Below are 15,936 nucleotides of genomic sequence, written 5' to 3'. Positions count from 1 at the left end.
ATGCAGGGATTTGTATCGAAAGAGTCGCCATCTTGTTGCGCGATGAGTATTGGCGCAGTAGCTGCTTTTTTGTTTTGTAAACATACCAGTGGGAGGATCGGTTAAATTAATTGTTTATTTTGGACATTAAAATGTGGAGGATAATTTTGTAGATTAATTTGCAACGATAATTAAGGTTTAATATGTCACAACACGGCGCAGCTCTGCAAACTTATAATCAAGAACTTGTTAAATGTGAGTTACGTGTAACATAACCTTCAAAGTGTAGTTGAGAATTTGATAGCATAATTTTGTTGAATTTCTTTTAGAAGAAGTGGGTTTATGAGAAAATATCAAAAGACGGTTTTTGTCAGGAATTTTGTTAAATTACCAATCGAATGGTTGACATTTCATTCATGGACTTCATTGTTAATGAGATAAATAAGAAATTTACAAGTAAACTCAGTAGCTTGAAGTGATTTCAACTTTGGTTTCTAAAAATGATTGTACCGTGAATCAACAGTAGATTTTATTGTTCATTTAACGTAATTTCAGGCGGAAATATATTTATTGTCTTATAAGACAGTGTATTACGACAAAGTACAAAAGATTCTGGTCAGATAAGCCCTGTAATTTGACTGAAAGGCGGATAAAAACTCACTCAATCCAATTAAAACATCTTTCGGATTAAACAGTGAATATTGATTAATAATGAGCAATATTTTTTTTGAGTTAAACATTAAATAACTTGTTAACCCTTAGCGCTCCGTTGGCTCCGCTACCGAGCCGACCGTCATTCCATCCGTCAACGCGCGGAGCGCTAAGGGTTAAAATGTCAGGTAATCGCCACCGCAAGAAAAGTTTTCTAATTCACAGGGTTTCTTCGCATTACAGAGTAAGACTTTTGATATTAAAAAATTGCTAAAAATAATTAATCATTCTTCAGAGAACGATAATTTTTCAAAATCCTCCTTGAACTCTTCAGGAAATCATTTACTTTTAGAGCTCCCCCCCCCCCCCTCACAAAAGCAGGCGTTATCGGTTTTGCATTTACGAGATCGTCCGCGCGTGCTACGCACGCGCCATCTTTTCCAAATCATAAGAATTGAAAACTCTAGAAAATGAATGCTCTTATTCTATCTTCGAAGTTAAAATTAAAACTCATGGAAAAAGACAATTGGGAAAATCTTAATATATTTCGATTGCTCTAAGATTGCATATACTATACAGTGCGAGGCAGCATACGGTATACAGAATCGAGAACATTTCCGCAAATTCGAGATTTAGCTATAATAGCGACAGCAATCAGTCAAGTCAGGAAGAGGGCGTTCTTAGTCTCATAATAATCTAATCTAATAATTAAAGATTTTCTAATTATTTGTGAACATCAAATTATGCGATTGAGATTATTTATTCCCTTCACATAACCAAGAACATCGCTGCTTGCGAATTTTTTTTCGTGAGTAGTAGTGCAGGAGACATTGTTGCCGCACTAAGGTGTATACCTGCGACTTACAACCGTAGGGAAGGTTCAAACTGAATGTCTGCAAAAAAATCGCGTTTTAAATTTTTATTAATGAAACCATTAACTCCAAACCTATGCCACTTGCGTTCAATAAACATTTACAGGAGTGGGACGGATTTTGAAATGAAAACAAAAATAATGTTCCAACAATTATAATTGACATTACAACATATGTTAAGAACTATGAACAAACATTAACATGAATACATCCTTTGTATCACTTATCTGTGATTCCGGAGAGCTTTATCTACTTTAATCATAAAATTAATTAGTCTTCAGTTTTCTCTGTTATATATAAAAAATACAAATGTTTAGTAATACTTTTTCTTCAAAAACAGGGCCATATATTGAAATAAATTCTGAATAAATACTAATGTTCATGAATAGATTATTATAATTCCATCTGTTTTGGTTGTTAAAGCTAAATGAGTATTAACGTTACTGCTATGAAGTTGGCAGTCTTTAAAAGTAAAAAATCAGATTCTTAAAGAGCTCAAGCTTGTCAATGTTTCATTTTTGTGTAAAAAAATAACAGTATTAAACTTGTTATAGAATTCAATTTTTGCGTAAAAAAATAACAGTGTTAAACTTGTTATAGAACTCAATTTTTGTGTGAAAAAATAACAGTTTAGAACTTGTTATAGAAAAAATTTTCAATTTTGCAATTGAACTTCCAGAGTAAATAGCCCGTCATTAAAGCTATTCAGCTTTCAGTTTCTGAAACAAAAAAGATTATCTGTTCTTAATAACTGTTTAATGAATGATTCAATGCATTTTCATTTATATTTCCATAGAAAATTTTTTTTATTAATGTTCTAATGAAAATATTATACTGAATTCTGCTTGAAACTAAGCCAACATTAGATGAAAATATTGCAATATTCTCTTGCATTGAAGGGAGAATAGTGAAAAATTAAAAGTAATTAAATTTGGATAACCATAACCATTAATAAAAAAAAGTACCTTATTCGCGACGTCCATCGCCTCTCCAGATGCAGATTCAGCTGCCCCTCGTTTGAGAATGAGAGGAGGTGCTTCGACAGCATCATCCAACTCATCTTCATTGAGGGCTACATCCTCAGTCAGGACTGCAATGTCATCCATGCTGTTAATATTCAGAACAAAACCATCCCCACGACAATCAACTCGACCTTTAATGGTCATTTTGATTCCCTCGATCAAATCTTCTCTCGGGATGTATGTTACCACATGAATGGTCATGCGATGAACCCTTGTACAAAACATGCCAGATCCATAACTCGAACCACTTACCGTGGTAATGCTTCTGAATGGCTCTTTGAGCCATCCAGTGATCTGGACTGGCCCGCGAGCAGCACAAACGTTCTCCATCTCAATTTTTTATATGAGATGACCTTCGACCTTCCATTGTCAGCTCCATTCGTAATGTTAAATGTGCCAAAGATGTCGAAAGTGCTCCTACGTGCAAATTGAAATTCTTTGTCGCTCACAGTGTCCGTTGATCGCCGATACTGTGGATTGGCCGCTTTAATAATCCCTCCAGTGATTTTTATTATCTAAAAAGTAAAATTTCAAATTTTTCATCTATTCTCATAGATATTCATACAGATATTCGCATAGATATTCATATAGATATTCATTTTGTTTCCAAAACAGAAAACTGACCTAGAAAACTGAACTGGGCATTTATGTTATTTATTCGTTGATATTTTTTTTCCCTCAAGGTTCCCTACAAATAAATAACGTACGTTCTTACGTTAATTTGTTTGCAACGAACCTATCGGGAAATATTCGATAATTTCGGAGCTCTTGTGGTATTATATGCGATAATTTTTTCATAATTCTGCGGGTAGGCTATATATAAAAAAAACAAACGATAACTTAACCAAATAAACCTCTCTTCATTTCATGGCACAATTCTCTTTGCCGAAATTTGGATAGGAAAAATAATCTCCTGAATACCACTCGAGCTTCAACATTATCGAGTATTTCCCTCTAGGTTCCCTACCACTCTTGTGGTATTATATGTGACAATTTCACTTTTTTTCTTTTTGAATGGAAATCACCTGTACCTGATACATCTTGATCTCATCCTTGTATTTGAGAGCATCATCCCCCGAGCAAAGTATGCGAACCCTTCTGCCATCATTGTTATTTAAAATGCACTTGTAAATCCACTTAGATGGAGACTTTGGCAACTCTCTCAGGCCTTCAATGCAGTCGACGTAGCCGATGATTTTCCTAAGAAAAAAAAAATGAAATTACTCTCCGAACACGTGTCAATGATAGGTTATGATGATTGAATGCATAATAAATTTTTGAAATATGTTCATTTTTTAAAAATAATAATAGGAATACTTACATGAGTGTAGCTGCAACATTGAAATGATCAATGGCTCTGTTGGTCGTATATTTAATAGGTGGAGATGTCATGATGTTTCACGATTATAAATTATCTCCTTTTTATAATAGGATAAAAACACTCAAACACGTTGCCAAATGTGATGGTTTTTACCGGTTCATTTGTTCCAGCCCAATGTGCGACTAATATAATCGACAGATGTCGCTTCGGTTTCTGTCTTACGCTTACGCATTTTCGAGATATTTCTTCGAGAAATATCGATATCGATCTGTACACGGGTCTCCTTTTTATAATAGGATTGCAATTACCGTAACATATAAATTTAAAAGGTGGGGTTCTGAAATTGTAGTTTTTTTCTGCTTTTTTCGGCATATTTTCATTTTTGGAACATCTCTAATTGATACAGGACTGTACCAAAATTCCAGATAAAATTGAAAAACAAAAACTATCTATGCCAGATAGTTCCCTATATCTGACCGGGCCTTAAAGTAAAAATTCTCGTAGCGCGTGTGAATAGACACTTTCCCTAAACGTTTGTATTCTTCAATAACTCCAATTTAGTGGAACAAAATTGATTGATTCTTCTTTTTTTTGAGGTATTGGGTCTCTCTAAGAAATGAAAAATAAAAATTACACATTTGTTCTTAATTTTTAATTTAAAATTTTCTGTAAGATTTTAAATTTTCGATTTTCCGGAAATGTATCAGAATGAATTTTTGTATTCCATTAACGTGGAATACACGCTAAAATGTTTATAATTCCCATATACTTCCCTGATTGATATTTTACCGTCTTTCGTCGGCTTTGTTAAAATATAATAAATATTTTCAAATAGTAATTTTTTTCCGATTAAATAGGTTTGGAGAACATGAAATTACGACGGGCTGAATTACAAACAGAAATAGAGACACAAGAAGAGGAGAAGAGTAACTTACAGCGAGAAATTGAAAAGATGTCGTATAAACTAACACGGATCAATGACAGCCTAGGGAAGAGGATCGCTGTAAGAAATGAGTATGATCGCACAATAGCGGATACGGAATCAGCCTATATGAAGGTAATTTTCATCTGAATGAAACACGCCCTATCCTTAAAATCAACGTTGGGCAAACTTGAATTGAATTTCATTTAAATACTAGTTTAGTAAATATTCGTGTACTCGATACCTAAAAGCTTTCTCCCTAGTAAATCTCGCTAGTATTTACAACTTGAATTGGTCAATAATGAATAACTGCGTATCTAAATATCTGGTATTTACTATTTTCAAAATGAAAAGAAATTAATTTGTGTTGGAATTACCTGATGAACTGTGGACTAATGGATTTTTATGATAATGTCTAGCTAAAAATGAATCAATAAGCCACTAGTAGACTTTTATTAATAGAGTAATGAGTCTTTAAAATTCACGATATGCTTAATGATCAATTTAGGATTGATGATCGTTTCAGAACAATTAATGAGATAGCGTAAAATTAAATCACTTGTGTAAATTGTTAGTCTTCAATTTTAATTTTGTAACATGATACGTTTCGTTGAAATAGTGTAAATTTGATGATTTACCAATAAGTGACGAGTGTTCATGATGACGATAGTTCCTGATGCCCTGGTTAACGCGACAGGGGGCTGGGACGGAACAGCTTCTTTTTTCATTTTCTGGCCAGCACGTCAGGTTTATTGTTGGCAAGTCCATCAGAATGTCCTGGTATCCGGTAGTCCTTCAATTCGTCCTGTGTAAATTCATCCCAGAAACCCATCTCGTTTCTCTTTCATAATATAAAATATGGAAATTATGTTTTGGGTATTTCACCCGGTAAAGTCCATGCCTAACGAGCCCTATAACAAAGACAACTTCGCGGAGAAGCTTCATTTGAAACTTCACTTTTGAACTTTGAAGTTCTCACGGTTAGTTTCGTTTACTTGTGAGAGCTCCCTGAGACATTGGACGTTTTTTAAATTTAGTCAATTAGTGATTGAAGTTATTCACAGAGTTTTTCAGGCAACTCGTCGATTACCACATCAGCATTTCGACCATAGAAATGAATAAAAGTTACGGCCAAGTTGTGAATTATTCGAATGCACTTAATTATTAGCTGGGAAGTATCGGCTAAGGAGTCAATCGACACTCTCCCAAAAAAATTAAAATTCTAGAACACATAAAAAAAAAGATGTGGAAGAAAATTCGTATGTTGTCGGGAAGTGTCAATATCTCCACATTCACAAAATCAGTGCCCGGAATTCAGAATCAGTCCTAGATCTTTAATCCCTGGCGTATAGGATCTGTACGCCAGGCGCAAACGCGATCTGTTCCAAGAACCAGGAGACTTCCATCCCGTTATTTCCAGGAGACAGAGCCCTGCAGACTAATTTGAATTATTTATGAGTTTAACCAATTGGAATTCGTTCACAATTAGTTTATTATCGCATTGGGTGAGAGGAACAATTCTCCATTTCTTTGGCCTAATTTCAATCCTTTACGACAATCGGTGGACGAGAGCTTCAAATACGCTAAATTTATTTATAACACATACATTAGTAAACAATTTGAAATTCTATTTGCAGTATTCGATAGGACAGTCTCTCAAGAATTTTCAGTGAGAGTTTGCGATTTTTTGGGTGAAGTTCTCTCGAAAAAGGAGATGATTGAACCGATACGAGAATATTTTCATCTGCAACGTTTATTAACTTGAAATGAATGTAAAAAATGAATTGAAAAAAAATCCATCAATTGACTGCAGAGACAACTTCATTGACTTTCTAAAGTAATTTTTCTAATGTCACAAGCAATTATTCATTTATTGAATTCAGAATATTTTTGTTGTTATTGGGGAACAGCTGATTTAAAGAATAATTTGCCATTGAACAGTTAAAAATTGAAAGAATAATGGAATTCTAATTAATGGCGATGATTAAGGCTCACCAGTAGCCCCATTTAATTGAGGAACTTGAATCATTTAGCCGTGAAGAATTAAAGAACGATCTGACAATAGCATTTTCGGATTTTAGGAGCAATAATTGTATAACTGATATCACAAAAAATATAAAAATTATATTCTGACAATTTCTATTTATATTTCCAGATTCTTGAAAGTTCCCAACTCCTCCTAAATATGATAAAACGTGAAGCAACAACTTTGGATCAAACACTAATTAAAACCAACGGAGAAAAGCCGCAGTATAGACAACAATAACAAAAAACCTCAAATTCTAGAAAATTATTTATTAAAATATTTATCACAGCAGTGGGGGCTGCCTCAACTGATTGGGAATTTAATCCAGTACAAACTTGTAAATATCACTAGACATATTTTTATAAACAACTCTTTCTACCTGTTTAATCATTATTGGTTCTATAAATACGTAAATAATGGACGAATAGAATATCTATAATAATGCCTTTCAGATTAAGTAATTATTATGAAGTTTGGCGTCAGATGGGTTGTAGCACTGCCATAATAGTAGCATAAATAATTTAATAAATTTTATTAAAATAATGAGATTTGAGAATTTCGAATTATTCTAATCTTGTTTGTTAAACTTCAAAGCTACTTTGTAATAATATTAGACGAATATAAAGACTATTTTTTACATGACAATAATTTCATAAATTAGATAATACAATGTGTTTATAATAAATACCGTAAAAACGTAGTGAATTATATTAAAAATAAGGGTCCAACCATTTCCATTTCTTTAACAGTCTTTCTGAAATAAAAATAACTCCTATGAAGATAAACTGAAAACATTCTTTTTTTTTATTTTTTATCATTATCATTCTTATTTATCATTTATCATTATCATATCATTATTTAATATTTAAGAATCAACTAGATTATCTTTCGAATGTAATTTTGCTAGTTGTCAGTTATTCCGATAACTTGGAATGATCTCCAATTACCAGTGAATTTCAGATAACCCTCAAATCTCTAAACATTATAATTGGAAAATCAAAATAAAGTTTCATGAAAAGCTAATCGTTTTCCAATAGAGTAGCTCTTTGGATTCAATTAAAAAATACACGTAATACTAAGGTAATTGCAAGTTGATGATTGAACACATGTAATGGTTTAAAGATTGTTAATTGTCATGATAGATCTATCCATTCACAATGTCCTCTTTATCGAACTCATTTTTCAATCTTCATTAGAAACGCTCGTAGAAGATATTGTTGTAACCTACCTTTTGATAAATACAAACGGAAATAAATAATAATTGCTATACAATTCTACAAAATACGGGCTCACCCGCTCTCAAGGATGGAATTAATTTTATCTATTAAATTCCAAAGTGCTGATTTTAAATGATTCAAATATCAAAAATATGGTCTTTGGGGAACTAAAAATGACTATCTAAAAACGACCAAGGTAATCAATCAATTGGCATATAATTGAAGACAGAAAAAAACATACACTAAAATGTGATAGTTTTAATGAAACAAAAGTTCGTCGTCTTTGAAGAGTGAAACGCAGGGAATTTTCATAAACTTTTGTAGAAATTTAATTACCAGAAGTTGATTGTGAATATCCTCACCCACATTAACTTAAAATTCTGCACCAAATTGATTTACCTAGATTGCTGACGTCTCGATCGTCTCAATCCAAATCTAGGGGAGGTCATAACAATTAAAATTGGGGGTTATTTCAATTAAAATTGGTGTGGATAAGAATTCTCACAGCTAACTTATCCTCAGCTAATGCAATTCCCCAAACAGGTGATGAAAATTCACAAAATTTTGCTGGAAAGATCTTTCGAAATGGGAATTCAGAATCAGCGTAACCAATTCTATTAGCTATTAGAAAAATTGGGTCGAGCCCGGGAAGACCTAAATAAATAAAATTCTTCTACATATGAATTCCTTCCTGACCTCCTCAAAGTGAATATCTAAAATAGAACATCAATCACAATGAATGAAATAGACAACTAAGTAAATAAGGATGCTCACTGTCAGAATATAACACTATTTTCAATTATTTTTTAATTATGTTTTTATATCCAACACAACGAGCCAATAGATGTGAAAGCCCAAAATAAATTATAAAAAAATTTTTGGAGACTAATCAGTCTGCATTTTATAGACCTGTGTTATCAGCGACTCTTACGAACTGTAAAATCCACTGACAAATGTTATATTTTCAAACATGAAGGTGAAAAATCAATCAAAATAACGTTCGAAAGCTAATCCTCCCAGATCTTAGATTATCAAACAACATTACCTCAAGCATTTCCCATTCCCTTCTGCTCATTCCAGATCTCCTGCATCTCTCCAGGATCTCCATACCCATGCGAAGAAATAACATACTTATAATTATACTTGGTGTAGTCCTTCTTATAAAAATGGAACTCATCACAGTGAAACGGCTCAATATCAGCCTTTTTGGCAACCAGCCCCAGATAAATATCATCAAATCTAAAATGCTGGGTGTACAAACTCGTGAGGTACATCTCAATCATAGCAGCCTTTGAAAGAATATACGCCCCAGCAGTGACATACGGTGGCCACAAATCATACGGATATTCCTCCAGAGAGACATACCACTTGGAGCTCTTATGTCTGTGAGGAGAGGACACGAAAACGTACCCCGCAAAGAGTTTCACATCGTCAGGAAGTTCAAAATCAAGGACCTGACGTCGCCCCCTGGTTAATTTTTTATAAAGCATCGAATTGTTGAACCTATTCACTAAATCAGCTTGATCATCTCCAACAACTACTGATCTATCTCGTCTCATTAACTTCTGCACTTTAGAAATCTGCAATAATTTTTTATCCACTTTTTCATCTCTCATTTTTATCGATTGATCATCAGCAATGGGCATTCGCGTTTTGTTATGACTCTTCCATCCCTCCTTTCGTCGCATTAAAATTTTCTCTCGTGCAGTTGCTCTTGCAATTCTCGATAAAACCTTTGGCACCTCTTCACTCTGATTTACACTATCTCCAACATAATTGAGCGGATTATTAACTTCTATGACGTTTCCTCCCACCAATGGTCCCTCGTGAATCCCGGATGAATCCTTTGGCACTTGGTTATCCCTAAATAAACCATCTCCAACATCTTCAATTTCTCCTGATCTCCCACTCTGATCAGGCATTGACTTGTTATGATGTTTCCACCCTTCTCTTTGTCTCATCAGAATCTTTTCTCGAACAGTTGTTCTTTCAGTTTTTAGGATATTCGTTGGCATCTCTACAGTTTGAATACCTTCCATATCCATTAATGCATCATTATCTTCAGGTGTTGCTACTGTATCATAATGATCCGCTTCATTCCTCTGCCGGCCAGATGCCCTCTTGACTAGTCTATTTGGATCTTTCAAATACTCTGGATAGTAAGCGGGATTTCTGATGAATCTCAGGACATTCTTAACAGACACATAAATATCGTCATCCACGAACATATAAAATTTGGAGTTCCTGCAGTGATTGTACGCCCATTTAAACCCGATCATCGTTTTAATGGTGTTATTGAAATAAGAATCGATAAAATTAGCTTGCAAAATGTCTTTGAACTTCTCTGATTCTTCGTCTATCCTCTTCTGGAGGTCTTCGTCGTTTTCATGAATTCCTAGTAGAAAAACAGTCCTCGTGGGGACGTCGAAGAATCTTTTCTTGAAGCCCCAAGTGTTCCTGATTGCGACTCTTCTTTGAAAATGCTCAGCTGATGATTTTACGAGAAATACAATTCTCAAACTTCGAAAATCATTCTGGGTATCCACGCAGAAGTCCTTCAAATCGTGAATGTAACTGTAGTTGTAATCGTTGATGGGATCCATCTCCGGTTTCTTCCGGTGTTTCAGGGAATCGATGAAGCTGTGGATATCACCCTCGTAGGGATACTTGAAGTAGGTGTCGTAGGAGAGCTCGAAGACATGGGTGAAGGCTCCAAAAAAATCCAGGACGAAGATTGAGAATGCGAAGATCAGAATATATTTAAGTTTTATTCTGGAGATCATCCTGAGGCGTCTCTGGGTATACGGGGCCAACGAGGCGATCATGTGGTAATTTTATGTCAATCGTCGGAATCAGATTATTTGTCTTGGGATCCTCTGCTAAAAATTACAACAAGGTGAAATATTATTGATCATTAATCCTTTTTGCCGAAGACATTCTAGACTTATGAGTATATTAAATTTAGATTAATTCAAGAGATTAGGTGATGAGATACATTGCTATTTTTGTTTTTCCGATTTGTGTAACTAATAGTGTTGGACAGAACAGTATTTAGTAGATACGAAGTGTTTAAATACTTTCGGACTTGATATTTTCCACATTCTAGGTAACGAATTATCTGAATATTCCATATTCTGTTTGGGCAGACTAATTAAGTATTCGAGTATTTTGCATTTACCATCAGTCAAGATAGGACTGTCACCACTCCGCCATCATTCAGCACCACTCAGATCCTTAGTTTCTTACTTCGATTACATCGAAATCCTATAAACAACCACATTGTTATGAATTCCAAACCAACTGAATGAGAAAAAAAGTCCTACAATAGTCAAATCATTAAATACCTTACAATGACTCGAGAGATGTTGAGGTCATTCCCATCACCTCGCGTTAATCCACATTTTAGACTAATTTAATCGATTACGTAGTGTAAATCACTCTGAGACAATCACTGAAAGCCCCGCCGTTGTCTTAATGAAGCCCTAATTAATCCTCCACGTTTTAATGCTCCACAAACATTCGCACTTGAAAGTCACATAACCTCAAAAATCCCTTCAGCAGTCAACCGATTCCCACAGTCTGCCAGATCACAACTTGATATTAAAAATATTAAACTCTATTTTGATTCACGAAAATTGTTATCAATTTACTGAATGAGGATTTTCGATCCAAAAGATGAGTCATGACAGTTAAACCCCGGTGATATGCACATTTAAATGTTTCATGTTCTCCCCCCTTCGAGTCATCAAACCGTCGCCATCTTGTGAGTAGGTCACGAACCGGAGGTAGAAGCTAGTCAAAACATTTCTCCACCATCGTCAATAAATACCCCCCAGCAATCGAAAAGAAATTTCTTCCAATAAATCGCTAAAATCAGCAAATAATTGGTTACGTATTTAGGTGAAAGAAGTGATAATATTTACGATCTGTCGAAAAGTTCAACGACCCCGGGGTGACTGTGACAAGCCGAGGCAACCGGCCATGTTTATATCCGAGTGAATTTGAGAGTCCTGGGCTGAAGGGGGCCTTCACAAAATTAAAGGGTGAAGGAATAACACAGAATTTTATTTATCAGTGGTTACAATAATTCTCATTGGAGTTTATCTGTTGGAAATTGTGGTACACAACACTCTACCATGGAGACCAGTGAAAGAGGTAAGTACTCTGTTTAATTTATCGTAAATAGGAATGTAACAATATTGAGGGATTGACACAAATCGTGAGGGCAATGGCAGTGTCAGGGTCGAAACGAAACTAGTTCAGTGACCGATTTTTTTTCACCATATCGTCACCTATCATTGCCATAGCATCATTTTCTCTTCAGAGATGAGCAATTTCATAGTTTTGTTAACGAAAATAAATTGAATTTTGAGTAAACAACGAGAGAATCTCAGATGAAAATTGCTCGATGTCGTAGAGTCTGTTTATCATCAGAAGAATCTCATCAAATGTTTACTCCATTCAGTGAAAAATATAATTTATGAATAATTCAGCAACATTAGGATATCTTATCATATTCTTGTGGAATATTCTACAGATTTTTGTTTGTTGTTGACAAGAACGACATGAAGAGAGATAAAATTATTGGTCAATGTGGAAAGCTGAGGAAATTTTACTATACATGGGATAAAGATAAAAATATTAATGAAGATCGTGATGAGAAGTGGAATGAGGGCAAACGAATGTGACAGCGAGGAGAAGCACGTGAAAATAGTTCTAAGTAAAATACTATATATATCATGCAATCAGTGATTGCATCGTGGCGACACCTATTATACGTATTTTTGACTCAGATCGAACTCTAGGTTTTCCAAAAAAAAAACAAATCTATTAATGATCTGCAGTCAGCAGGTCATTCTCTGGTATTATTTCGAGTACTATTGAATATTCTTTGGATAATGAAGTCAGAATTGATTGTTTTATTCTGTCTGTCTATATTTGATACGAAAAGTATTAACGAGAACATGATAAATGTTGAATAAACGAGTTAAAATATTGAAGTGTTAATTATTATTAGTGTTTATATTTTCATTTTTTATATTCTTCGAATATAATCAAGGAGATTATGATTTTTTTTACTAATTAAAATCCGTTATATAACGATCCCTGACTGTAATCAAGGGTTTTTCTATGGTTTCTGGACTGAAAGAGAGTATACTACATATATGCAGTAGTACATATATGTCTCTGGAAAGTTCTTTGAATTACTTTCAAAATGACACCTAATGTGCCCAATTCGAATGATTTTTCATTGACTTATGAGAATTTTAAAACTGAAATGATTAACAAAACCTGAAAAATTAATTTTAAGATTTTGTTGGAAAAAGTCATTTTGGTGGGATTTTTTGAAGTCCCATATAAACTCTACAAAAATGTCTATAGACCGTTTCGAAGTATGATGATAGTCCTTCAAAATTGTGTATTCTAAATCCTATTTCATTGAATTTCCACTTTTTACGTTATTTACATTGAAAAAAATATTTTTGTGCCAGGTGTTGAGGTTTTAGACTCGAGCAATGGGGATGTATCATAAAATCTTCGAATCGTCCCCCTATATTATTCATTCGATTGATTAAGACAAATGTTATAAGCAATAATGCGTCGATTTTAGTACGTCACGTTTTGAAAATTTCTCATTTTGTCTTTTAAATATGAAAATTCCATAGTTTTTACTGTAGATTTAATGAATAGTTCTGTTTTAGATGGGAATATATTAAACGACCCTTAATTTGACCCCTGAATTATCCACATATCATCATTTTTCATCGCCGTGTGAGAAATTTTAGCAATAAAATTTCGTAATTTCATTAAAAAATTCCCATACTATATGATCATCTGAAAGTTTTACCAATTTTTACACAACATAAAAGTCACAAATTTAGAATTTATTAATGATTGAATGATCTTCATTCAATCTACAATCATAAATGCAATTTTTATTTTGTTATTACTGTTCACGCAGAAGATGGGAAGTTTTTATCGCGTTTCACTTCTTGTGACGGTATAGGATATTGTTACCTATTTTTAATTAAGTTACGGTTTTTTAATTAAGTACTAAGAGAATTAGGACAATTCTCGATATAATTTTTCAAGAAAAATCTACTGAAAACATGAATAGTCTAGACCGGGACTTGAATCCGAAACCATCGGATTATGCATCGGGCCCAAGATTGATTGAACAAAATTGGAGTTTCCATTTGGGCAATATTTATTAAAAATTAATCTTCGATTGGATCAACTGATTCTTCTTACGATTTATGTTTTTCTTATTCTCGTGTCTCTACTTCACATCGAAACACATTTATATGTGGGAAACTCTGAGAAGTTTGAGAAAAAAACCCTTTTATTACTTTCTTTATTTACCAGTTTAAAAAATTCAAAATTACTCGATTTCCATTAAACAAAATACCATAATTTTCCTTTAAAAACATTTTTTTACTTCCCAAATAAAAGTCTATTTTTCCAATGTCCATCATTAGATCAGAAGATATCCGTTATCTAAAAACTCCCTTTCGAGTCAAAATTTATTTTCAACCGTTAAATGAAACTCATCTTCGCCAATCGCCGTATCAATTCCAAAAATTTAAATAATTTAATGAATAGCATTTTATTTAATCTCTTTAGTCAATGATTTTTCCCTCTTTCGATCCTCAATTTCGTCTTGTCTCAGTCTGGATCCCTTTTATTTCCTCTTATTCTCTCGTTATATAAGTCCAAGGTCGTTTGCCATATCCCCAAGTTTCTCGCGTGCACAAGAAAAAGAAATTAAAAAAAAATTATCTTCAACGTGCGCCTGCATTTCGCTGCTATTTTGTACTCCGAGTGTAGCCCAAACTCTCCCTTCCAGTCGTCCCCAGCCGGTTATAGCACCGACTAACTGCTGTGTTGCATCTTAAATATGAAAATTATTATATTCTCGTGTCAGCGAGAAGAATATTTGACAAGTTTATCATCTGTAGACGAAACAAATTTCAATTTTCAACGAAATCAATTGACTTAATTTTAACATTATTAATTATTGATAAGACCATTTGCCTTCAACAAATGATCTTATTACAAAATATGACACACTTTTTTCATACTTGTTATGGTTTCTCGAGAAGTGGGGAAGGGGGATGAGGGAAAAATTTGCCAATCTGCTGTTGCACCTGTCGATTTTGGTAACTTTTTTTTTTCTATTATGTTCCCTCAGCCTTTGTCGATTGGGAAAGCAGATATTAGATGAGTTTTGGTTGGTTATTATGATCTTGGTTTTTTTTTTTATTCTTTGTGGCATAAAAGTTTGTTTCGATGCTTTACTTCTTTTAATAGGTTTATCTGAATGGGATCAGTAGGCGTGCAATATGGCATGAGGGAAACGGACGTCCTGGTGGTGTATCCTCACGATGATATTAATTATTATGGTTTTTATTCTTGAGATTTTTCTTTTAGGATAGTTGAACAATTACTCGTAGAGTCAAGGAAATCCGAAGGCGTCATAAGGTCATCATAATAAGGTCTTGTCAGTGATTAAAGGGGAGTTCCACGTGGAAAAGTATTTTTTTTTGTTTTATGAACTATTTTATTTTAAAAAATTATGGTATTGGAATGGGGGTAAATGATTATGCGATGGATTTAATTTTTTATGATTCAATTAACTTTATTCAATGGAGGGCATGCCCCCATGCCCTCCATTGCATAAAGGACGACCGAAAGAAATTGATGACAAATTTCTTTAAAAAATTTGAGGAATGAGGTATTTATTGATTCGTCCATTCTGTTTAAAAGAAATACGAGTCAGATAAACAGTCTGTCTGTAGCTCATAGTTTGTGGTACTAATAAATAATTTCAGTATATAACCCTGAATTTATCATTTAAATTAATAAAAAATCATTTAAAAGTGCTATAACTGCTGACCATCCGCATCTGACAATTCGCAAATTGTT

At 33.8% G+C, this 15,936-nt stretch overlaps 4 protein-coding genes across 10 annotated transcripts in view; 2 read left to right on the top strand and 2 right to left on the bottom strand.

The window, feature by feature from the left end:
- The first annotated feature begins 45 nt into the window (after positions 1-45).
- LOC135166653 (microtubule nucleation factor SSNA1-like) lies at positions 46-7,585 on the top strand. The gene is made up of 3 exons (XM_064129128.1): positions 46-234; positions 4,703-4,902; positions 6,923-7,585. Exons 1-3 carry the CDS (start codon positions 183-185, stop codon positions 7,031-7,033), a joined length of 363 nt encoding a protein of 120 aa, XP_063985198.1. The 5' UTR covers positions 46-182; the 3' UTR covers positions 7,034-7,585.
- On the bottom strand, positions 1,045-4,145 carry LOC135166652 (uncharacterized). 2 transcript variants are annotated; one of them, XR_010299721.1, is made up of 5 exons: positions 3,846-4,145; positions 3,556-3,724; positions 2,777-3,039; positions 2,468-2,592; positions 1,047-2,221 (listed from the first exon to the last, which is right to left on the bottom strand). XR_010299721.1 is itself a non-coding variant. In XM_064129127.1 (4 exons), the coding sequence occupies exons 1-4, from the start codon at positions 3,914-3,916 to the stop codon at positions 2,215-2,217; spliced, it is 510 nt and encodes a 169-aa protein (XP_063985197.1). In that variant the 5' UTR covers positions 3,917-4,145; the 3' UTR covers positions 1,045-2,214. The 2 variants fall into 2 exon arrangements, 1 of the variants encoding a protein (XP_063985197.1); XM_064129127.1 differs by lacking the exon at positions 2,468-2,592 and having other exon boundaries at positions 1,045-2,221.
- On the bottom strand, positions 7,048-11,750 carry LOC135166641 (beta-1,3-galactosyltransferase brn). 6 transcript variants are annotated; one of them, XM_064129100.1, is made up of 4 exons: positions 11,355-11,750; positions 11,189-11,274; positions 9,056-10,886; positions 7,048-7,547 (listed from the first exon to the last, which is right to left on the bottom strand). In XM_064129100.1, the coding sequence occupies exon 3, from the start codon at positions 10,833-10,835 to the stop codon at positions 9,057-9,059; it is 1,779 nt and encodes a 592-aa protein (XP_063985170.1). In that variant the 5' UTR covers positions 10,836-10,886; positions 11,189-11,274; positions 11,355-11,750; the 3' UTR covers positions 7,048-7,547; position 9,056. The 6 variants fall into 6 exon arrangements, with proteins under 6 accessions (XP_063985170.1, XP_063985171.1, XP_063985167.1 ...); XM_064129101.1 differs by having other exon boundaries at positions 11,360-11,750; XM_064129097.1 differs by having other exon boundaries at positions 9,056-10,889; positions 11,355-11,749.
- A 250-nt stretch (positions 11,751-12,000) lies between these two features.
- The window catches only part of LOC135166645 (retinoic acid receptor RXR), a 71,123-nt gene continuing 67,187 nt past the window's right edge, over positions 12,001-15,936 (top strand). The window contains exon 1 of the mRNA XM_064129116.1: positions 12,001-12,165. Coding sequence (XP_063985186.1) covers positions 12,147-12,165 — 19 coding nt within the window. The 5' untranslated portion in view covers positions 12,001-12,146. The remainder of the gene's footprint in view (positions 12,166-15,936) is intronic.

This window comes from Diachasmimorpha longicaudata, chromosome 10, assembly GCF_034640455.1.
Source record: "Diachasmimorpha longicaudata isolate KC_UGA_2023 chromosome 10, iyDiaLong2, whole genome shotgun sequence".
NCBI classification, from domain to species: Eukaryota; Metazoa; Arthropoda; class Insecta; order Hymenoptera; family Braconidae; genus Diachasmimorpha; species Diachasmimorpha longicaudata.
The sequence above is the reverse complement of the archived record's forward strand: the minus strand, read 5'-3'. Positions and strand labels throughout refer to the sequence as shown.

Bases quoted from the DNA above. Each gene is read 5' to 3' on its own strand.
- LOC135166653 (XM_064129128.1), top strand. From the start codon at position 183: ATGTCACAACACGGCGCAGCTCTGCAAACTTATAATCAAGAACTTGTT. The intron at 235-4,702 runs GTGAGTTACGTG...CCGATTAAATAG, and splicing joins TAATCAAGAACTTGTTAAAT to GTTTGGAGAACATGAAATTA. The intron at 4,903-6,922 runs GTAATTTTCATC...TTATATTTCCAG, and splicing joins CGGAATCAGCCTATATGAAG to ATTCTTGAAAGTTCCCAACT.
- LOC135166652 (XM_064129127.1), bottom strand. From the start codon at position 3,916: ATGACATCTCCACCTATTAAATATACGACCAACAGAGCCATTGATCAT. The intron at 3,725-3,845 runs GTAAGTATTCCT...TTTTTTTCTTAG, and splicing joins AATGTTGCAGCTACACTCAT to GAAAATCATCGGCTACGTCG. The intron at 3,040-3,555 runs GTACAGGTGATT...TTTACTTTTTAG, and splicing joins ATGAGATCAAGATGTATCAG to ATAATAAAAATCACTGGAGG.
- LOC135166641 (XM_064129100.1), bottom strand. From the start codon at position 10,835: ATGATCGCCTCGTTGGCCCCGTATACCCAGAGACGCCTCAGGATGATC.